Below are 24,695 nucleotides of genomic sequence, written 5' to 3'. Positions count from 1 at the left end.
CGGGACAATTGCGGCCCCATTCATTTCTATGGGCCAATGTACAAGACCGTGGTTTCCACAGTCCGTGCATGGCCCAGGAGCCTGGACTGCAGAAAAAACGGACATGTCTTATTATGGCCGTGTTCTGCGGTCTAGGCTCATAGAAAATAATGGATGCGGCCATGTGCATGGCCAGCGATTTGCGGGTGGCTCGCGGGTGACACTCGGTGGCCGGCCGACCCGAAAATCACGTCCGTGCTCATGGCTACGGTCGTGTGCATGAGGCCTTAGGAAATATACATTGTGGAAAAGGAAAGATTAGATTGCCTGATTTCAGTAAAGACATAACTTGCCATTACATGACATTGTTTAATGGCAGGTCATTAACTCTGTGAGTGCTGCCGAGATGTTAAGAAAGGTGTTACTAGATATCATTCAGCTAGTTAACATCTTCGCATTGTCATTGAAGATAACTCTGCACATATTTACCTTTAACTACTGCATGACCTTCTTATCTTTTAGCTGATAATGGGACTATTATGCAAATTTCCTTATTTGCTACCTTTTGTGAAGGGACTGCCACTTGTGTTTGCTCACAGCAAGATAATAAAGAATCTTAAGCTCTGATTGTCAACAGCTAGCAATCTTCAATTAATGGACACAGTTCATTGAGATTTGATTAAATGTTTAGGGAAACAACTGCAGGGGGCTAATCTTTACTTGATGATAGCATGTCATTGCTGACACATTGGCTGTGTACAGATTAGGTTAAATTCACACCATGTCTCTGGTGTATGGCAACATTTCCTGATCTTCTTATTGACTTTAATGGCAAAAGATAGTCCTTTTGGAAAATGTTTTACTGGGATGCGTCTGGATCCTGCAACACCAACTGTATTGAAAGTGCGCTTTTCAATACAATTATATACATAAAAAAACTAATACACCACGGTATACTTTTTTTTTTAATAGCAATATCAATGGCAGGCATAAGCAACTTTATAAGCATAAGGTTGTAATTGTCTGCCATACGTTTGGGGAACCACTTAGAACAGTCCCACTGAACACTGTGTGCTTTAGGACTTATAATTATCAGTATGTCATGGATATTTCCCTCAGTACAATCATCGTACATATGACGCCAATTTTTTAATGCAATTTCAGTCACTTCAGAATACATATGGTAAATGTTGGATTTATAACATTTACATTTACCATTACACCTTACTATCATGTATACATGATCAATTTTGATTTTATTTTGTGCATTTAGGACTTGACAATAATTGTTATGATGGTTCGGAAATAATGGAATTTTAGCGATTATTGCTCCGTGCGTACGTCCCTATAGTAAGCGTGCATGGTACAATCATTCTAAAATAAGTGCAGAATAATTATCATTAATTCCAGTCGAGAAAAATTATTACTGGGAAGTGAGATATCAATACTGAAATATTCTCCTCCCATAAAAAAATAATAATAAATGAAATAAATAAATGCTTAGTGAATATGCCTTGGTCCTCAGTTTAAAAAAAAAGAAAGAAAAAAGAAACGGAAGGGCTTATACACACAAGTCAGTTAGTTAGATGGGGTTGGGTAACGTCAAGTGCTGGCCAATCCCATCCACAAAAGTAATAACCTTTTTCCATCAGAACAGAAAAGATATCGGTCTCTAGTTTTTGATAAACAATTGCAGCTTAGATAAATCCATCTTGTAGTCAGAACTCATTTTCTGAATGGTGACAGGCAAAGGTTTTTATGTCGATGGCTTTCGTTATTTTACTATGGATTTAGGGTGTGATTATGAATGTTGACCTAGAGAGGCACAAATTCCAACAATGATTGTGTGTTAAGGTGAAAATATAACACCATTTATGATGTAAAAACAAGTTTTATGAAAGAGCTTAACAGCGTTACAATCCTCTAAGTATGATTATTATGGCAAAAATAACACACTTCCACATTTACTCAGTATTCCCAGTTTATCGTGAGAAAACTAACACCGTCCTGGAGCTTAATTGTTTCAATGCCTTATTCTGAGGGGTAAAGCAGAAAGAAAATTCCCTCTAGAAGCTGCAATTTGCGTTTTCTTTTTACATCAGCGAGCCCATTGAGACTAGCTGGAATCGGGCCAGCATACAGGAAATGATCAGTGCATTCTCTGTTCTCTTCATATCTGTCATTAGGCAATTACTTCAACTCCTTCCTTGTCCGTGTTGAATAATAAAGAACCCTGGCTATATCTGTGAGAACCTGCATTACATTAAAATGTTCAGACTTCTATTTTCAAAATGTATGTTGGCCATATAAAACTTAAAAGGTGTTATAAATATTCTTCAACTTAACTTTAGAATGTTATTATGTGTGAGCACAATAAATAATTATATATATAGACTATATATTACCTACTGCTTGGGTATTGGCAGCACAGTGATAGTACTGTCGCCTTGCAGCAAAGGGATGCAGGGATTAACTCTTACAAGGGCAACATCTGTATGGAGTTTGTATTCTCCTGCATTTATTTGGGTTTCCCCTAGGTACTCTGGTTTCCTCTCACACTACAGAAAAATACTAGTAGGTTAACTGGTTTCCTATAAAGTTACCCCTAGTGCCTAGAGTGTGTTGATAATTGAGAAATAAAAGTGAAAGGTTGCCCCGGTTAATAGCGGGTCTGGCTCTTGGAACCCTGTGGATCAACTGTTATCGTTTGGCCATACAATTTATTCTGCCATACATTTTCCCTGCAGGAGAAATCTAGTATTACATGCCGGCCAGTCAAATGAGTGGGAGGTGCTCTTACCTAGCGGCTCCCCGCTCTGGCTCATAGAGGAAGTTCCTGAACAGGGGACCCCTTTATGATATTATTATGTCCTAATAGAGCATAGGGGTAGGGGGTCATCATCATGAGGCAACCCCTTTAAATTGTTCGTTTTACTTTGGACAGGGACTGGTAAATCTATTCTGTACACGATGAAGTGAAATAAGTTGGTTGCAAACAAAATGTTAATATTTGATAGTAACTTTACAGTTATATTGATCAAAGGAGAGCTAAGGAGATTTTGCTATGTTTTGTATTAAAGAAGTGTTATTTAGCTAAACCTTATGAGGACAAGAGGACTAGAAATAAATAAAAAAATAAAGTATAGTGTATGACGTAAGAAAATGAAAATATAAAATGAAATTGGAAAGTGCTATGCACAAGATAGGACAGAAATCAGTATACAAGATGACATTTTAAATGCTCTAAAATTAGAACGCTAAACTGGATTATGGTTTTCAGTTCAAGTCAATTAAATCCTTTGATCAGGAATGAGTGTCTTTAGCCCATCATTACTTTGCCTACCATTCAGAATAAATGCATGTGAATAAGAGGTGTCCTTAGTTCACAGGATTTCAGCACTAACAGTTGGCAGAGCCTGTCACACCTTGCCTTGAGTGGTGTACTTTGTGACCCCTTCATTTTCTCTACTTTCCCACCACAATTACTGAGGAAAGAAAGGTACAGATTACCTGTGGATCCAACACAGGATATAGAGAACAAAGACGTCTTGAAATAGCCAGCATTTTGTTTGAAAATCCAAGGAGAAATAGATAGAAAACCAGTTTATTTTCAGTCCCAATGACATAAGAAAGAGGATTATAAATTGTAAAAAAAATTCTATTTTACGAGCTATTCGAAATCTAAATGTTTATTACCTCTTTTATTATATTGATTCCTCGTCCTTTACCACCTCAAATAATTCAATTATATAAAGTATTTTTTAAAGTATATTTGTTTTATCTCAGTGGTACAGTACACGAGGGCTTGAGCGTTGTGTAAGATAACACAAACAGTGGGTATGAACATTTCGGATGCGCACAATGGATACTATACTAGCATGTCCTGTCCCAGGCGTAATACCATTTTATAGACAAATGATACAATTTATTATTTTTGTTATAAATATTTTGATTGCTTTTATGGTACCTAAACACACACAACGAGAGAAAGAATGATAGAGAGAAAGAGAGAAACGTGATGCTACAACCATCACCATATCAGGACTATGAAGCATGTTGCCAAAACACCAAACCCATGTAATAAAACTAAAAAATTAGGTCACTACATTCAACAGCCACGACATAGACACAGTATCAAGGACATGATAAACACTAGAAATGAGCAATTCTGGGAAAATTCTCTGCACTGATTGGCTAATGTCCTATTACAGAGCTGTAATAGACAGAATAACACACAGTTTTAATGCAGTTTTTAAGGCAGTTTTTGGCTCAGTTGTTTGAGCCAAAGCCAGAAGTGGATTCAAAGGGAAGAAAGTGTATAAAGTAAAAACTGATGCATCTCCTTTTTTTCTGTCCACTTCTGTATTTTGCAAAAAAAAACTAAGCCTAAAACTGCTGCAAAAATTGCACCAAAACTATGTGTGTGTTCCTGGCCTTACAAACATATTAGACAATGAAGGCTGAAATGGTGAAATATGGATCAATATTGCAGACTCAATTGTCTTATGGGAAACTACTGCTCCGTATTTGGAAATTTACCTTCCAACGGAGCAGATTTTCACAGATTCACTCATCCTTAATAAGATCTAAAGAGCCAAAAGGTAGATATTCTACTTTTCCAAGCTTATAGACAGAAGAATACTATGTTAGCAAAAATCCATACACTGCTGATTCTATTGCTTTATCCAGCAGTCAACAGGATAAATGTCCAAACTGACCATCAGATCAGATCAAGTTTATTGCAGACTTCATTGTATCCTATTTGTGTGATTAAGAGTTTGCCACATATTTAGGTTATAAGCACTTTTGGGGATCTTCTGCCAATGGAAGTGTCTATTCTACCAGTGAAGATCATCTTGATTTTGGAGAAGATCATTATGAGGCAAGGATTTTTGTTTTAACACCAAACATAATATAGTAATGCTCAATATCAAATGAATATTATCAGCTGCTCTATTGAAGGGTTTTTGTAGATCACCAACCTAAAATAATGGAAACATATATTATTACTTTTATTATATAGCCAAAAGCCTGGATTTTCAGAATGGTAAAATAATTCCAGAACATTTTATAGGATTTTATTGCCCCTCCACCAACAACCACATTTTAAAGGCTGCACACAACAAATCTTTTCAAAGTGTAAACCTTCATTTCAACAGGTTACAGCCAAGGGTGTGGTGTCTAATTGTTATGTCAGCAGCTCATCTTAGCTCTGCTGTTCTTATCTTATCTCTTCACTTAACCTTCTGCCATGGGGTCATTAGTTAAAATACTTTGCTAGTTCACAGAAATGTATCAAATCAAATAGAATCTAAGTACAATCAAACTTTTTTTTTTAGTCTCTTTTTCTTTGGAGTATCCTGAGAAACTTTTGCAAAAAAAGCTAAATATAAGCAAGGGCTGACAGAAATCATATAAAAATAACCCGGATGTCAAAACAGCCATAAGCAATTCTACAATTTATAAAATATACATCAACATTATAAAATGAAAATGCTCATGTAACAAAAGGACTTGGCAAGAAAATGTGAGCAAAGAGCGTAAAAAAAATATTAAGGCCAGTGAGGTTTAGATACAAAGCATTGGTTTAAGCATAAGTCGTATTCATCAGAATCATGTAAATTTTCATATAAACGTTTAGTAACTAAGGAACACAAATCTGAAAATGTTGTACCATGTACATACACCAAACCAATGGCGAAACATTTAGCGTGGTATTAAATGGTTTGTCTCACTACAGACAATCAGGGCCAGCCTTAGGTTGGATGGCGCCCTGTGCGGTACTCTATTGCCGCCCCCTACATAAACCAAAAATTAACCACATATATAGACACTCGCACATACTCGAACATATATATACTGCACATACATAAAGACAGATATATAGATATACAGGCAAATATACATACACACATCTGGAATATATACATACAGGTAAATATATAGACGTACAGAAACATATATACACACACACACATACCGGCAGATAAATACACAGACAGGGACATATACAAATAAATAAAAGGCACATATATACAAGCACAAAGACACAAACAGACCCATATATACCCAGTACAGATAATGCAATAGATGTTACCTGCAGTCCTATGTAACACCACAGATAACACAGTGATAACTCCCTGAGTACAGATAATGTAGTTGATGCTACCTGCTGTCCTATGTAACACCATAGATAACACACAGTAATAACTCTCTGATTACAGATAATGTAGTCAATGTTACCTGCAGTCCTATGTAACACCACAGTTAACACAGTGATAACTCTCTGATTACAGATAATGTAGTCGATGTTACCTGCAGTCCTATGTAATACCGCTGATCACACACAATGATGAGTCTCTAAGTACAGATAATGTAGTAGATGTTACCTGCAGTCCTATGTAACACCACAGATAACACACAATGATGAGTCTCTGATTACAGATAATGTGGTAGATGTTACCTGCAGTCCTATGTAACACCACAGATAGCACAGCTCGCACACCCCTAAGGCCGGCCCTGCAGACAATGATGGTATATCACTAGGATGTACAATCGGTGGGAGTCCAACTACTTTCACCACCACCGATGGCTAGAATAAAGCAGCATCAACCCTAGAAAAACTCTTTGTCCCTTCAGCTCCTGTCAGCTTGCTCTGTTTTTTTCAGAGGTTACATGGTTGACCATTGGCTATAACAGCTCCAATGAAGCTTTGTTTTAGCGATTGGCAGGGTGTAGACTGGTTCGAACCTCACTGATTTATATTTAGTGAGACAATGCCTTTAAAAAGGATCTGTCACTAGGTCGTATACGTTGAACTGGTTATCTGACCTGAATGGGGCTGTCTCCCTGATTCCAGCGCTGTATATATTTTTTTCCTGGACCCCCCCCTGTTCCCGAGATATGGCCCACTGTTGTGTTGGCTCCCTATATGCTAATTTGCTGTAATTAGCCAACAGGGCGTGAACTACCCTCAAGCTGCCTTGCTCCGATTGGTCAGCATTAGAGGCAGGGGAGCTAGCCTAACTACAGCAAATTAGGACATAGGGAGCCAATACAACAGTGGGCCATATCTCTCGAACAGGAGGGGTCCAAGAAAAAGGAAAAAACGGAGCCTGAATTAGGGAGACAGTGCTATTCAGGTCAGAAAACCAGTTCAAATATGACCAGTTTCAAACTTGAAATAAAGAAATGTTTCACTTTTAAAAATATATTTAATACATTTTCTCGTTCTCTGAATGTGAACAAAATTTGTATTTACTGTGATTGCTATAGCTATATCCAGGGTCATGTATGAGAAGGATAGGAAACCCAATAGCCAAACTGTAGCTGGTTGATGGTACCACAACCACTCCTGGGACAGGCACTTGTTTAGCCACCTTCTTTCCCATTCCTTGTGTGAGAGAAGAAAGTTTAGACTTTAGGGCTTGTTCTCCCTTCCTTAAAGGAACAGTGTCACGTAAAAAAAATTTTTAACATCTGTTTGATTTTAGTCTTTTATTAAAAACTTTTATATTTATTTGTGTGTTTGTGTTTTACTTTTTTTATTTTTACACTTTTTCTTCCCTATGGGGGCTGCCATTTTTTACTCCATTTCTGTATGTGTCGATTAACGACACATACAGACATGGAGTACGGCAGCTACAGTCCCATAGTGAATGCGAACGGGGCCCATTCCATCCACTATGGTGTACGCTGTCTGTGTGGGAACGGCGCATGCACCGCTCCCACACAGTCAAAGTTGAACTGTGCGCCGTCCGGCGCCATTTTTCTGTGAACCGGAAGTCGCGGCCGGACAGTAAGAATACTACTTCCGGCCGCGGCTTCCGGACTTGTGCACTTGGAGCAGCGGCAGCAGACGGAGCGGACGGACCAGAGGGAGCGGCAGAGACTTGAGCAGGTAAGTGATTTCTATGTATGTTCGTGTTTCAGTGTGTGTTTACTACTGTATGTAAACCTACTACACTGTGTGTTAGCTCAAAAAATGGCGACACACAGTGTAGGAGGTTTAACCGTTCAATCCCCTCGTTTCTCCCGGCATTAGCCAGGATAAAGGAGGGGGGGATTCTGAGAGCTCACTAGAGCGAGTGAGTTTTTCCCAATTTTGCAGCATAAAGCAATGTGGTTGCTTTACCACATGCAATGCTGCAATTTTGGGAATTGCTCCATCTAGTGACCAGCACTGGGAAATATTATAAATTAGAATCTAATTTATAATATTTCCTGACTCGTGAAAAAAATAAAAAAAATTAGAACAATTTTCAATCACCTACACACTAATTGTTTAACTAAAAAAAATAATAAATTTTTTGCTAGCAACACATTCCCTTTAAATGCTAACATATTTTAACATTATGGTGCATGTGGAGAGAGGCTACCCTGTTCAGGTTCAGAACACCTATGTAGAAGAGTCATGATGCCAACAAGAGGCAGCCAAACTCTATAGGCACGGTATTAGCTTGAGGTGAGGCCTTTATGGTATGTTTGTATTATCTAGCCCTGGATGAACTTGCCATGAAATATACCTGGTTTTGTTTACCTTGATGTTGTACAAAGGTCGTACCAACATTAATACATTATCATTTATTTGGCAAATTTGTCTGTAAATCTTATTAATGGTTGCCCATTATAGTCAGTAATATTTTACCTTTAATTTTAATGGCACAAGTGCTTTTGTAATACATTAAACTGTAACATAACATCAGTCAAAGGAGGAATGTGTATGAAGAGCGAGCAGAACGTGTGAAATATAGCCCCTTGCACATGTGGTCTCGTGAGAACACTGATCTTGGTTCCAGTTATTGGGATCCTGGACCAGGTTTATGAGGAAATAAAAGAAACTCAGCTATAACTTACATTAAGACACATCTGCATTATTGTACTTTGATGTAAAATCACACCAACGAGCCATCAACAGCTAAAGATCGGTTCATGTTTAGCTTGCCAAATCAGCAGGGTTTTGAGATCTCATGTGGCGTTTTCATGTAATTTATTGCAAACATCAGACTGTTTGTGATTTTTACATCGATTACTACTACTATCTGCATTGCTCTTAAAGTGGTTTTCAGATCTTTAAAAATTGTGTGCAAATGGTTTAATTGCAGTAAGATAAGTCACTTACTAATTAACTTACTGTACCTGAAATAGCTACCATGAGCATGTTCCTGGTGTTAATATCCTGCTTGTGTGACGTCTCTGAACATGGAAAACATGGTTATATCCCTCTCCCCTCCCAGTAGTATGAGACACCACACATCACATGCATCTTCTCTCCATGGCTTCGTGTAATCCCCATTCTCTCCCTTCCTCTAAAGGAATCATGTGTCACATGCTAGGTACCAGATAGTACAAAGTCTAGCAGTACAGCAGAGCTGTGTACCAGTAGTTAACAGTGAGTAAGTACAGCACTACTTTACTCAACATATGAGAAAATAGACTGCACGGCACACAAGGAGCTAGTATGGGGACGAGCACTCGGTACTCCAATCGCTTGTCCCCATACAATATTATCATGTCGGCAGCACGTCTCCCTGCTTTCACAGGGTGATGTGCTGCCGACAAAGATAATATTTTTCATTTTTAAAACAATACGATCAGCAGATAAACAAACGTTTGCTCGTTCATCTGCTGATCGCTGCCCTGTTTACACAGGACAATTATCGGAAATGAGTGTTCTATGAATGAGTGTTTGCTCGATAATTGGCCCATGTAAAAGGGCCTTCACACCTTTCAGCAGAATACATGATGATATTTTCTGCAGCCTGAGCACTGAATGTGCAGTCTGTGCCTGTGATTCTGATATTGATATATTTGACTAACTAATTATTTAAAGGGTAACTAAACTTTCAAAAAACTTTTGACGTGTCATTGTGACATGACAGAAGTTTTATTCGGTGGGGTCCGAGCACTGAGACCCCCATCGATTGCTAAAATGAATCTGCAGAAACGCAAGCCAAGCAAATGGTTTACGTGGTCATAGACTTTCTATTGAGCCAGTGCACCACTTTCTTGACACTCTGAGGAAAGCGGATCAGAAACTAAGCGGCACAGTACTCACTTGAGCACTTCTGCTGCTTCATTTTAGCGATCGATGGGGGCCTCAGTGCTCGGATCCCAACCGATCAAAACTTCTGACATGTCACTATGATATGTCAAAAGTGTAATGGCGGAAGGAGGTGAAGGGAACAAGTGAGCCCTAATCTACCCACCGCCCTGTCCCTGCCTACTTGCAACGACCCGCCCTAGGCGACGGGGTACAACTGGGCGGCGGTCCCTACGCTGTCTAAGTGCAAAGGGGTACAAACAGGGAACACGCAAGGGAATACAGTAGCCCACGGAACGCCGCGAGGAAACGGAGCGGGAAAGAGCCAGTCAGGATCAGGAAGTAGTGGAGTATACAAACGGGAGCACGGAGCAGAAGCAAGCCAGGGGCAGAGCAACGCAGGATAAACGGAACTGAAGCAAGGCAGAAGCACGGCAGAAGCAGGCTGGAGCAAGGCAGCAGTGGAGCCAGGAATCCAAGAGAATAACAAGCAAGGAGGAAGAGAAAACGGCAGGTATAAATGGACAGGGGGCGGAGCTAACTCTGACTGACCAGGCCGCGATAGGCTCTCCCACTCCTGAGCCTGCCACCCTGATTGGTGGGAGCAGGTGTCAGTCTCAGAGGTCTGGCCTCAGGTGTCGACTGATTAATCCTGGGAGTATACCCAGACATAGTGCCTGGCAGATCCTTTACAGTACTCCCCCCTTTATGAGGGGCCACCGGACCCTTACTAAGAGGACCCGGTTTAGTGGGGAAGAGAAGGTGGAACCTCCTGATCAATACCCCAGCGTGAACATCTCGAGCAGGAACCCAAGTCCTCTCCTCCGGCCCGTATCCTCTCCAATGGACCAGGTACTGGAGGGAGCCCTGGATCATCCTACTGTCCACAATCTTGGCCACCTCGAATTCCACCCCCTCAGGGGTGAGAACGGGAACAGGAGGTTTCCTCGAGGGGGACCAGGACGGGGAGCAGCGTTTCAGGAGGGAGGCATGGAAGACGTCGTGTATACGAAAGGATGGGGGCAGCTCCAGACGGAAGGATACAGGGTTGAGGACTTCAATGACCTTATAAGGTCCAATAAATCGAGGAGCAAACTTCCTGGACGGGACCTTAAGGCGCAAGTTCCTCGACGACAACCACACAAGATCCCCGACGACAAACCGGGGGTTAGCAGAACGTCTACAATCAGCCTGAATCTTTTGTACGCTCTGGGACGCCTCTAGGTTCTTCTGAACCTGGGCCCAGACTGTGCACAGTTCCCGATGAACGTCCTCTACCTCGGGATTATTGGAACCACCAGGGGAAACGGAGGAGAACCTAGGATTAAACCCGAAATTACAGAAAAACGGGGAGACCCCTGACGAGTTACTGACCCGGTTATTCAGGGAAAATTCGGCGAGGGGAAGGAATGAGACCCAATCAAATTGACAGTCAGAAATGAAACACCTTAAATATTGTTCCAGGGATTGGTTAGTCCTTTCCGTTTGGCCATTAGTTTCGGGATGGAAGGCGGAGGAGAAGGACAGATCAATCTCCAATTTTTTACAAAAAGCTCTCCAAAATAAGGAAACAAATTGTACCCCTCTGTCCGAAACGATATTGACAGGGGCCCCATGGAGACGCAAAATGTGTTTCACAAACAAAGAAGCTAACGTCTTGGCGTTAGGTAGTTTCTTAAGGGGCACAAAGTGGCACATCTTGCTGAAGCGGTCTACTACCACCCACACCACCGACTTGCCCTGAGATGGAGGCAAATCGGTGATAAAATCCATGGAGACATGGGTCCAAGGTCTCTGGGGAATGGGCAAGGAACGTAGTAAGCCCGCAGGTCGGGACCTAGGGGTCTTGGACCTAGCACAGACCTCACAAGCGGCGACGTAAGCCCTAACGTCTTTAGGCAACCCAGGCCACCAATAGTTTCTGGTAATGAGGAGTTTGGTACCCAAGATGCCAGGATGACCAGATAGAGCGGAGTCATGGTTTTCCCTGAGCACCCTTAGCCGGTATTGCAGGGGGACAAACAGTTTGTCCCCAGGGAGGTTCCCGGGAGCTGAACCTTGATCAGCCGCGATGTCAGAGGCTAAGTCAGAATCAGTGGCAGAAACAATTATACCAGGGGGTAAAATACAAGCAGGATCCTTCTCAGAAGGAGGATTAGCCATGAAACTACGTGACAGTGCATCAGCCTTAATATTTTTGGACCCAGCCCTATAGGTAACCAAGAAATTAAATCTGGTAAAGAATAGTGCCCAACGAGCTTGTCTAGGATTAAGCCTCCGGGCAGATTCTAGGAAAACCAGATTCTTGTGGTCAGTAAGGACCGTTACCTGGTGTCTGGCCCCCTCCAAGAAGTGACGCCACTCTTCAAAAGCCCATTTAATGGCTAAAAGTTCGCGGTTGCCAATATCATAGTTACACTCCGTGGACGAAAACTTCCTAGAGAAGTAAGCACAGGGGCGGAGATGGGTGAGGGAGCTGGTACCCTGGGACAAGACGGCACCCACTCCCACCTCGGACGCGTCAACCTCCACAATAAATGGCTCCCTTTGGTTGGGCTGAACCAGCACGGGGGCCGAGATAAAGCACTTCTTGAGGGTCTCAAAAGCCTGGACGGCCTCAGGGGGCCAATGGAGGACATCAGCACCCTTGCGAGTGAGGTCCGTAAGAGGCTTAGCGACGACCGAGAAGTTGGCAATAAATCTCCTGTAATAGTTAGCGAATCCCAAAAAACACTGTAGCGCCTTCAGGGAGGCAGGTTGGACCCATTCCGCCACAGCCTGAACCTTGGCAGGGTCCATGCGGAATTCATGAGGAGTGAGGATTTGACCTAAAAATGGTATTTCCTGTACCCCAAACACACATTTTTCGGTCTTCGCAAACAGATTATTTTCCCGAAGGACCTGGAGGACCTTCCTGACATGCTCCACGTGCGAGGACCAGTCCTTGGAAAACACCAGTATGTCATCAAGGTACACTACAAGAAAATTACCCAGGTAATCTCTCAGGATTTCATTAATAAAATTCTGGAAGACGGCAGGGGCATTACACAACCCAAAGGGCATGACTAGGTATTCGAAATGACCTTCGGGCGTGTTGAACGCAGTTTTCCACTCATCCCCTCTTTGATGTGGATAAGGTTATACGCCCCCCGTAGATCGAACTTAGAGAACCATTGGGCCCCCTGAACCTGATTAAAAAGATCCGGAATCAAAGGCAGGGGATACTGGTTCCTTACTGTGACCTTATTCAAGTTCCGATAATCAATGCACGGCCTAAGACCACCATCCTTTTTCCCCACGAAGAAGAAGCCAGCACCTACAGGAGAAGTCGAGGGGCGAATGAAACCCTTGGCCAGGCATTCTTGGATATACTCCCTCATAGCTTTACGTTCAGGACATGAAAGATTAAATATCCTCCCCTTAGGAAGCTTGGCATCAGGCACCAAATCGATGGCGCAATCGTAATCCCTATGAGGGGGCAACACCACGGAGGCCTCCTTAGAAAACACATCAGCGAAGTCCTGAACAAACTCAGGAAGCGTGTTTACCTCCTCCCGGGGAGAAATAGAGTTAACCGAAAGACATGACATCAGGCATTCACTACCCCATTTGGTGAGATCCCCAGTATTCCAATCAAACGTGGGATTATGCAGCTGCAACCAGGGAAGACCTAATACCAGATCGGACGATAATCCCTGCATCACCAGTACAGAGCACTGCTCCAAATGCATGGAGCCAACACGGAGTTCAAAAACAGGAGTATGCTGAGTAAAATAACCATTAGCAAGAGGAGTGGAGTCGATACCCACTACGGGGATAGGATAAGGTAAATCAATAAAAGGCATCTCTAGAGACATAGCAAATTCCACAGACATGATATTAGCAGATGAGCCCGAATCCACGAAGGCACTGCCAGTGGCAGACCGGCCAGCAAACGAGACCTGAAAGGGAAGCAAAATCTTATTGCGTTTAGTATTAACGGGAAATACCTGTGCGCCCAAGTGACCTCCCCGATGATCACTTAGGCGCGGAAGTTTTCCGGCTGCTTATTCTTGCGCCTGGGACAGGTGTTCAGTAGTTGCTTGTCGTCCCCACAATAGAAGCAGAGACCATTCTTCCTGCGAAACTCTCTACGTTGTCGAGGGGACATGGAGGCCCCGAGTTGCATAGGTACCTCCGAGTCCTCCGTGGAAGAGCGAGGAGACGGGACCTTGGGGGGAATCGCAGGGCAGTCAGAGGGGAAAACATTGAAACGTTCAAGCTGACGTTCCCTGAGACGTCGGTCAAGTCGTACTGCTAGGGCCATAATCTGGTCTAGGGAGTCAGAAGAGGGGTAGCTAACCAGCAGATCCTTCAGGGCGTCAGATAATCCTAACCTAAACTGGCACTTTAGGGCCGGGTCGTTCCACCGGGAGGCTACGCACCACTTTCTAAAATCAGCACAGTATTCCTCAACAGGTCTCCTACCCTGACGTAAGGTCACCAGCTGACTCTCGGCTAAGGCAGTCCTGTCAGTCTCGTCGTAAATGAGACCGAGGGCAGAGAAAAACCGATCAACGGAGGAAAGTTCAGGGGCGTCAGGAGCCAAGGAGAAGGCCCACTCTTGGGGCCCTTCCTGGAGTCGGGATATAATGATACCCACCCGCTGGTTCTCGGAACCTGAGGAGTGAGGTCTTAGGCGGAAATAAAGTCTGCAACTCTCCTGGAAGGAGAGAAAAGTCTTACGGTCCCCTGAGAACCGGTCAGGTAACTGGAGGTTGGGTTCTAAAGGTGAGGTGAGGGGTACTACAAAGGCAGCGTCAGACAGATTGACCCTCTGAGCCAGGGCCTGGACCTGTAGGGAGAGGCCCTGCATCTGCTGGGTTAGGGTCTCAAGGGGGTCCATTATAGCGTCAGCGTAGAAGAAATGGTAGACTAGGTAAGGGCTTGTTATTATGTAGTGGCGGAAGGAGGTGAAGGGAACAAGTGAGCCCTAATCTACCCACCGCCCTGTCCCTGCCTACTTGCAACGACCCGCCCTAGGCGACGGGGTACAACTGGGCGGCGGTCCCTACGCTGTCTAAGTGCAAAGGGGTACAAACAGGGAACACGCAAGGGAATACAGTAGCCCACGGAACGCCGCGAGGAAACGGAGCGGGAAAGAGCCAGTCAGGATCAGGAAGTAGTGGAGTATACAAACGGGAGCACGGAGCAGAAGCAAGCCAGGGGCAGAGCAACGCAGGATAAACGGAACTGAAGCAAGGCAGAAGCACGGCAGAAGCAGGCTGGAGCAAGGCAGCAGTGGAGCCAGGAATCCAAGAGAATAACAAGCAAGGAGGAAGAGAAAACGGCAGGTATAAATGGACAGGGGGCGGAGCTAACTCTGACTGACCAGGCCGCGATAGGCTCTCCCACTCCTGAGCCTGCCACCCTGATTGGTGGGAGCAGGTGTCAGTCTCAGAGGTCTGGCCTCAGGTGTCGACTGATTAATCCTGGGAGTATACCCAGACATAGTGCCTGGCAGATCCTTTACAAAAAGTTTTTGGAAAATTTGGTTACCCTTTAAAGTCAATTCAAAGCTTCACCTTAAGTTCTTGTCTGTATGGTAGCTAAAACATATGTAAGGAAAGGAATTGTCAAGTGAAGCCCCATTGGAATCAAAGCAATAGGGAATTGCTTAAATAATGATTCCATAGTATAATCTTATTATTGGAATCACTCAACTGCGAGATCGACATGAATCTACCTCTTAAAAACAAGATGTTTATTTAGCATACATAGGAAAAGAAGAAGATACTACCATCTGGTCAGAATCAGTAAAGTCTGTAACTGTGAAACCAGTAATGTTTAGTACAATACATCACTCTGTGGTTTTCATCACTATGTACTTTATTTTCATTTCCCTTTTTATCTTTGTCGAATGTTAAAAAATTCCTTTCGTTGCTGTCATGGTTATGCAAATCATTAACAAGATGGCTTGCTGATGTATTTATTATATTGGTCATAATTGTGGAAAGGAGATACATCTACAAGACACTTAACTGGCTAATTGGAAAAATGAAGTGTGAGAACTCAGCAACAGAAAATAACACCACAATGTTAGGAAAAATTATCCATCATTCAAATGAAGCAGAACAGACAACATGTTTGAATTGCTTTTTTTTATTACTTTTGGTTTGTTGCCTAATAAAGTAATTACTGTGTGTAACTCTACAGATCTTATAAAAAAAAATAAATATATATATAGCTCCTATATCTCTCAGATAACTACTATTGAGTATTTGGGGTGATTTTCAACAGTCACCTCAAGATCTTGCTTCCATGTGTACCAACATATCTGAATGTACAGTAAAAGAGCACATTTGAATACCAGTCTTGTATTTGGTATTGTAGCTAATTAATTTGTAGACAGTTTTTAGAACATTTTCTTTTTGGATGGTTACATCTATGCTTTGGAGTAGAGCCATTTATTTACTATTTACAATGACTTTTTGAATAAGAATTTGAATAAGATGATTAAATAAATAATTATTGCCCCTCTAAATTCTGCCTAAATGTGCAGCATTAAAAAAACCAAGGCTTTGTACAATGTAGATGTACTTGGAAAATGCCTTAAAGAGGACCTGTCACCTCTCCTGACTTGTCTGCTTTAGTAAGAATTGTAGTCCCCATGAAATTACAATTCTGGAGCATTTTTTGTTAGAAGTATATGTTGTGCCTTTCTCTGCTGTTGCTCCTAGAAATGTATAAATAAATTAACAACTGGGTGTTATCAGAGGGGATGTGTTCCTACACAGAATGTCAATTTACAATCAGTATCAGACTGTGTAGAAACCCACTCCTCTTATTAGGGAAATGCTAACACCCAGTTGTCAATTTAATCATGTTCTGGAATTGTTATTCCATAGGGAATCCAATTATTTACCAAAATAGATATGTCAGTAGAGGGGACAGGTTCCTCTTTAAAGGGGTTGTATAAAATTAGAAAACTGGGTCCATGTTTTTCCCAAAAAATCTCTACTCTGGTCCACAGTTTTTGGGAATTTAAGTGAATGGGGCTAAGCTGCAATGCCAGTCACATCCCATTGATTAAAGAAACAGCATTTATATAAACTGTCAACCTCTATTGGTCCTGTTGAACCATGTGCTTAAAGCCGGAAAATTCAAGTAGATAACATCGGCAAGCACAATAGTATCTACTAGTCAGTAGGATTTGATTTTTTTACTTCTTGATGTCAGTAACAAGGCGTAGGAGGTGGTTATTAACTGACATCCCAAAAGTGTGCACGCTGGCCATGCTGGTAAATGTAGTGAACATCACCAGCACTAATCTAAAACATTGGTGTGGCAAAAAATTCTTATTGAAGACTGTACAGCTATTTGCCCTGTAACATTGAGCATAGTGAGAAGATATATTGGACAGAAATGACACTCCAGAAAGAGTCAAAATACATACTGTAGATCAAATAAAATACTGTGGAGAAGAGAAGGGCAGCTCCCTCCCACATTATCAGTCCTATGGCATGGACATTAGCTAGAGGATCTTGAGAAGAATCAGAATTGGCGTGGACTTTTGGCAGTGTTTATAATGGCTTATTTCTTTTTTGAAGCTTGCTTGTCCTAACGTGTTGTCAGGATACGCAATGAATCTAACTTCCTTTTGCCAAGTATTGGTTTCTTAGGCTACATTCACATGAGCGTATTAGATTCACGCACGTGAAAAAAACGCATGTGAATCTGGTCCGTGTGTGTTGCTTTATGCATCAGTGTTCTTTGCGAGTGGAATGCGTTATTCACATACATGTTTTATATATAGATTTTTTAATTGAATTGATGTGCAAATCACGCACCCCACACGCTGCGGTGTGTGGTTTTCACGCAACCATTAACTTCAATGGGCACGTAGGTGCGTGAAAACGCACCAATATAGGACATGTAGTGAAATCAATGGGTCCGTGTGCTGCAAGTGATTTCCATGTGCAGCACACGGATGTTATTCACGTTTGTGTGAATGTGCCCTAATAGTAATTTTTTAAAAAATTCTGACCCCTTTTAGAACAAGAATATCCCAGGAGTCAGTCTGATCCTGCACAAAAAATGTGCTGCTGGCACTTGCTGAGGACAATTTCTAAAAATGCTGCCTGATTCATTAAAAGGGTCAGCTGTCTCCTTGATGAAACCAGTCAAAGTATAAATTCCATGTAAATTTGAACATGTCAATTCATGAATTTCTATTTCTCCCTACCTAATTTTTTAAACAAAATGCTACAGTATAGATAAGTTATAAAACTGTGGCATATTTACTGGTATAATGCCAAGCTCATAAATCAGCTCTAGGGCTTATGTACGTAGCGGGTATTACTGATCCGTGTTGTGCGTATCCATAATACAGCAATCATACCACTGTGTGCCTCCGATTTCTTACAGCAGCATGCTGAGATTTTTTCTTACAGATTAATATGGAATCCATGAGAAAAAAAGTGTTGCAGGCTCCATCTCATGCTGTAATACGAAAGTAGTCTACTACAGATAATGTGGTATCGCTGGAACTCTATGTGCCACCATTCAGGCACCATGCACACAGCTTTGCTTTGTGCTTAAAGGGAAGGTGTCATGGTTTTATTTTATTTTTTATTCTATTGCTTTTAATAAAATATAAACAAAAATTTTATTTATTAGTGTTGTCACGTTCTAATTTTTACTGTGTTCAAACTTTTACTTCTCTATGGGGGCTGCCATTTTTTTTTCATCTGTGTATGTGTCGATTCACGTCACATACAGAGATGGAATACGGCACATACAACCCCACAGAGAATGCGAATGGGAGCCTTTCCATTCTCAGAAGCGTACGCCGTCTGTGTGGGAACAGCGCATGCACCGCTCCCACACAGACCAAAACGAAGCTCGTTCGCAGAGCAAAATCCGGCGCCATTTTCATGTGGACCAGAAGGTGCTGCCGGACAGTAAGATGACGACTTCCGACTTCCGGCCGCGGCTTCCGGCCATATGTTCAGGCACAAGGAATATGAGCGTAGACCAGCGGAGGCGGCAGGTAATTTATTTTCTTGTATGTGATGTGTATATTATGTTCGTGTGATACTGTCTGCTGAACCCTGTATCTAATCCTCCTACACTGTGCACTCGCTCAGAAAATGGCGGCACACAGTGTAGGAGGTTTGAATATTCAAACCCTTCCTTCTCCTAGCTCTAGCCAGAAGAAGGGAGGGGGGATTGTGTGAGGACACTAGAGGAGAGTGTGTCCACCCCAAATTTGCAGCATAAATCAATGAGGTTGCTTTACCACAGTGACCATGCTGCAATATTGGGAACTGCTCCCTCTAGTGCCCAGCACATGGAAATGTTATAAATTAGAATCTAATTTATAATATTTCATGACTTTAATTTGAAAAATTAAAACAATGTGTAATCACTCAAATAATAATTGTTTAACTGAAAAAAAATAACAAATTCTAGCGACACATTCCCTTTAATGTTTTAAATAAACCTTATCTTGTAATAATAATTTCAGATTATCTATGCAACAAAAGAGTAACACCTTATTCACATGGCAGAGCCATGTGCATGGGGACTATAACGAGGCATATAGTCCAAAGGATGTCAAAATTCAGCACTTATATTAAAATTATCTCTTTATTTATTATCATATCCTTAAAGCCTGTATACATAGGCACTCCCTGTGCTGCCATGAAGTGCCTCAACACGGCGCCGTCTTATGGATATTTTCACCAATGGAACATGGTACTTCTTTTTTTTTTTTTCTAGATTTCTATGGAAAACGCCTGTATGTCTCTGTATGAAATCAGGGGTAAATAGAGGTACAGTATGTAGCGATAGAATTCTATGGTTGCCCTATTATGATGTGTGGCTTTAATATGACATATAATCAATTATTGTATCATTAAAAAATCTGCAAATAAACATGATTGAGAGCCAAAATACCACAAAATGCCCTGTTTAAACTGGCACCAGTAATCAAACTGGATTCCGTCTTTTCTGTACATTAGTAAGCAAGAATACTGTCATAATTTTAATTACAGACTTTCTTAGGCCTTAAATCATTTGTGACAGGTTATTTTTTGTTTAAGAATTTATAATTCAATTTAACTCTTTACCTGGAGCTTTTAATTTTTCTTTAAGTCATACTGGCAGTCATATTACAGATTTAAGTATAATAATTGAAAGTTAAACAGTAGTTTAAAAAAGTGTTTCAGTCAAAATACTCGAATAATATAATGCCAGGCCCAAGTAACAGTTTATATTTCCCTAGATAAACATAGACCAAAAAAATCTTAAAAATGAATGTGACATAAAATAATTCCTAAAATGAATGTGACATAAAATAATTCCTAATAATTTTCAATCTAGAGTAGAAGGAACACTTTGCCCTGGAATGTAAGAAAAATAAAGCACATGTAAATTATTTGATTGCAATATAATTTGCCAGTTCATCCGCGAGGAGATTCTCGTAAGATGAAAAGGAATCAAAATACAGGACAGATGTGGAAGAAACCACACTGGAAGCCTGTCACATACTGGCATTTTTAAATGATTTTGGCTCATCCATTAAATAAGGTGCATTTCGCCTGATTTTCAAGAAGGAAACATCAGGGAATATTTAAAGGCCAATTGCTGCCAATTAACTTTGATCAGGAGAAGATGTATTCAAAACCTTTCAGATTCTTTCTTCTGTCTGAAATAACATACATTTCCAAAATCCACTGAAACAGCATCTTGATGATTAATGCGTGTTGGCAGCCGTGCCACAAGCTTGCTTAACGAACGGGCTTTAAATAAACAGCTGTCTATATCCCGGAGAAACTGAATGTGGCTTGCATAATGTACTCCAGTTAAAGTATGGGAGAAAGCAGCTTCCTTAATTAAATGAGCTTGTTGGAGTAATATGCCCATCATTCCATACCTACAGGCAAGTATCTTATCCATGAATGGGCAAATCTAGTTCTCAAAAACCTTGTATTTACAAATCAATTACCAATGTCTCAGCTCTAATCCTGACATGGTGCTCAGCAGTGGCAAACAAGCACATAGCTATGAAAATATCTAGACACATAAACCTGCCTTTTGGGAAAGAAGGGACTCCGCTACTTATATTAAATGTTTTAAAGGCACATTTTAAAAAGTGGATTGATCCATTAACCCCTTGGCGTACCATGATGTACATGTACGATGGAATTCCTTGTGATAAGGTACGATGCCATACATGTACTTCTTGGCATTTCATAGGCATGAGATAATTGTCAGCCAGGCTTCTGCTGTAACTGCAATCGGAGGGTGCCAATGTCAGCTACCATGGCAGCTAGGAGCGTTTGTTAGTTTACCATTGGTATCTGCCTATTAGGCCATGCCAAACTACACACAGAGTTGCCACAGGTTTTTTTGCATTCCCCCACCAAAATAAAAATAATAAAAGCTTAGCAATAAATTATATGTACCCCAGAATAACTCGTCCCACAAAACATCAAGCCCTTATACACCTAAATCAACGAAAAAATAATAAAGAAAATGCTTGGTCCCAAAATGTCAAAAACAGGCTTTGCTACAAAAATCAGGATACCCTTTATTCAGATTAGTACATATGTCTGATGTCCTATAAAAACTGGAATAGTGGGTGGACTTTAATACATTTAGTCCCCCACTCACCTCATAGTGCTAAATAGGGGGGCAGAAGATGTGAATCTTGCCCCATCAGTTCTTAGGAAGCAGGGCTATTCCTATTTCTTAGCAGTCAGGGCAGCAGGGAAATGTGACATGACCCCTCTGAGCCCTGCGTAATGACTGTGGGCTCACGGGGCAGAGGAGCATGTATGGTTAGTTGTTTTCTAGCAGTCTTATTGTAGCAAACGTAAAGGCGCCGGTCAGTTTATTTGGACTATGAGCTGATTTTAGTACTCATTTTCCTATTACCTTGGCCTACTGTACATTGTCACTGTAGTTTACAATATAGGCCACATAAAGATTTGGCAAATCTTATATTATGCCAATTTCAACATTCTTTTTTCAAAATTAAAAAGATCAACAAATATTTTCAATATAAAAGAAAAAAAAAACATTACAGTTCTAATGATAACAGTATCAAAGTTCAAATAAAGTCTAATAAATGTTCCTTCAGATTTAATAGATTTCCACAAGCTCAATCCAATTTCTTTCTATCATAGATGCACCAACTGCTGATCAGGCTACTTGTTATTAACTGTATCAGCTCTCTTAATGCATATTTTATTTTTTAATTTTAGTTTTACATTGATATCAATATTCTAAATAAACGTCAAAACATGCATGTTATGGAAATAAAAAGAAAAATAATAATAATAATAATAATAATAATACAAAAAAAATGCTGAACACAATCAGCTATCCTTGCACTTCGAGAGAGAGAGAGAGAGAGAGACACAGAATACCTTTTTTAAAATAAAACCCCAATAACTTCGTAATATCTTTTAATTCAGTATTATGTACTCACTTCTAAATCATTGAAAAACAAGTGTGTATCCGCCAAGTTGAAAATCATTTCTTCCATGCGAAGTCCAAGTGACACAGAGGATGGTGGATCCTTGTGGGATAAAAATCAAAATCAAACTTGGGCTTATCTATAACCGAATTTATTTAGGAATTATTTACATAGATATATCATTAATCATAGTAAACCTATGACAAAGCAGATTCATGGGAAGATACATGACAACTGTTCTTGAAAAATAAGGCAATAGAAATGTGACAAAATAAGACTTTATTTTGATTTAAAACTTAGAAAACTACTATATGTTATGATTATTACTGGTTGTATATTGTATAATATAGGACTTCACAAAAAATGTTCCTACAAATGTCTGTGGTGTAAATCCTGCCCCGTTTACAGATGAAGAAGAGGAAATAGATACAGTAGGAAAATGCCACAATAGTATGCGCTAGTTAACTTGAATTAAATGGATGTTATAACATTTCACAATCAAAAGTTACTAATTTGTAACAATTCTTACTGTTTCTGTCTGTTTGTAAATTAAATGAATGAGTGCATTTCCAGGATGTAAAAATAAACTTTTTTAGTTGTAACTGAAAAAATCTGTGATAAAATAGATGGTCACTCCTTCTTGTGTTTCCCGTAACAACTAGGGAGACTCCCACTTTTTATTTTTTAACTAAACATTAGAAAAAAAAATCTCATGACTTGCTAGAAGCAACTTTTCTACTATTAGTCAGCACTAGATTTCATAAAGCAGGCCTCAAAGGTGTTGGCTGCTTTGGACAATCCCTTTTTGTTGGATGATCGGGTGGGGACCATGTTTTTTTTTCTGGGATCGGGCATGTTGAAATCTTTGCCGTCGGGGAGAGTAGGAAGATTGCTCATACACATTAGAACGTCGGTCGTTACCGCCAAAATCGGCAGGGTTCGGCCAACAGTTCTCTAATGTATATGGCCAATTTACAGATTAGGAATAGCATGAATGCAAACCCACAAGACATAGAAAACTTTAGCCACAAACAGAACATGGAAATAACAGTTCATCTCCTTAATGCATGAGTAACTATTCCTACAATGGTTTACTGCTGTCTTCTTATGTGGCTGATAGGCCTTTGGGTCCCCTCAGACACCAGAGCTTAGGTATGCCTGCAACCTCTGCATCCTGTGATCCCCAACCTTTTATACATTGTGAGCCACATTTCATTATAAGTAATGACGGGGAACCACATTTAAGTAAAACATTTTTAAATTTAAACAAAGAGAAATACAAAACCATGAAATTTCAATTTGCAGGTAAGTACTTCAGTTTTAAATTTAACACACTGGTAATCCTCCACCCAAATTGGCACTTTTCTGGTGATAGGATATGTCTGTAATATTGTTAATGTGTATGTCATAGCATAGCAAGAGCATATGGTTAGACTTTAGGGTTCCTATGGCGAGCCACACAGCAGGGGGTTGTGAACCACATGTGGCTCCCAAGCCACTGGTTGGGGGCTACTGCCTTATACTATGCCCCTGGATTGCAATATAAGATAGAAGAAAGACAAGGATATCATGGTAAGTGTTGCTACTATTTTTTGTACATTTTTTAGTATCTCGCTATTTAACTCTGTCTACTAATATAAAATACTGCAAAGACGACAAACAGGGAGAAGAAATATATATAATAAATAAAGCACCTTAATAAACTGTATAAAAGGGTTTATACAAAGACTGCTGAAAAGTTTTATTATGATGGAATATATTTATATTTAGAAAACCGATATGATCATAATCAAATTCACTTCATAGGTTACTGATATTCCAAGTAAATCAGTGATCTAAAAAATATCTGTAGAGAATCACTGATGTTATGTGGGTCAGGCCACCCACAAAGACTTAAGGCCTTTTATTTGCGATTAACGTATAACACACTTTATGTTCTCTGAAGAAATTGCCGTATCAACTGGCTCCTTGCTGAGCTAATAAAATAAAACACAGTGTCCAAAGCCGTGGTTTCTAAATATAATGCAGATGTCTGTCTTGTTTTCATTTGTATAACATTTTCATGATTTTATACATAGAACATAAGCATTGATGGCTATTTGTTACATTATGTATTTGGCAGTTGTTAGGAAAGAAGGTAAAAGTCTTCCAATTTGTTTAAAGTACACAATTTTTATGATGAAAAAAATGAGTTCTTTTTTTTTTTAA

At 40.5% G+C, this 24,695-nt stretch overlaps 1 protein-coding gene across 4 annotated transcripts in view; it reads right to left on the bottom strand.

Annotated features, from left to right (window-relative positions):
* The window catches only part of EYA1 (EYA transcriptional coactivator and phosphatase 1), an 88,912-nt gene that overhangs the window by 17,986 nt on the left and 46,231 nt on the right, over positions 1 to 24,695 (bottom strand). For all 4 annotated transcript variants that reach the window (XM_075828229.1, XM_075828231.1, XM_075828232.1 and 1 more), the window contains one exon: positions 22,500 to 22,589. In XM_075828229.1, the coding sequence (XP_075684344.1) occupies positions 22,500 to 22,589 (90 nt within the window). The remainder of the gene's footprint in view (positions 1 to 22,499; positions 22,590 to 24,695) is intronic.

The sequence above is a fragment of the Rhinoderma darwinii genome, chromosome 5, assembly GCF_050947455.1.
Source record: "Rhinoderma darwinii isolate aRhiDar2 chromosome 5, aRhiDar2.hap1, whole genome shotgun sequence".
NCBI lineage: Eukaryota > Metazoa > Chordata > Amphibia > Anura > Rhinodermatidae > Rhinoderma > Rhinoderma darwinii.
Note: the sequence above shows the minus strand (reverse complement) of the source record. Positions and strands in the feature narration are given on the sequence as shown.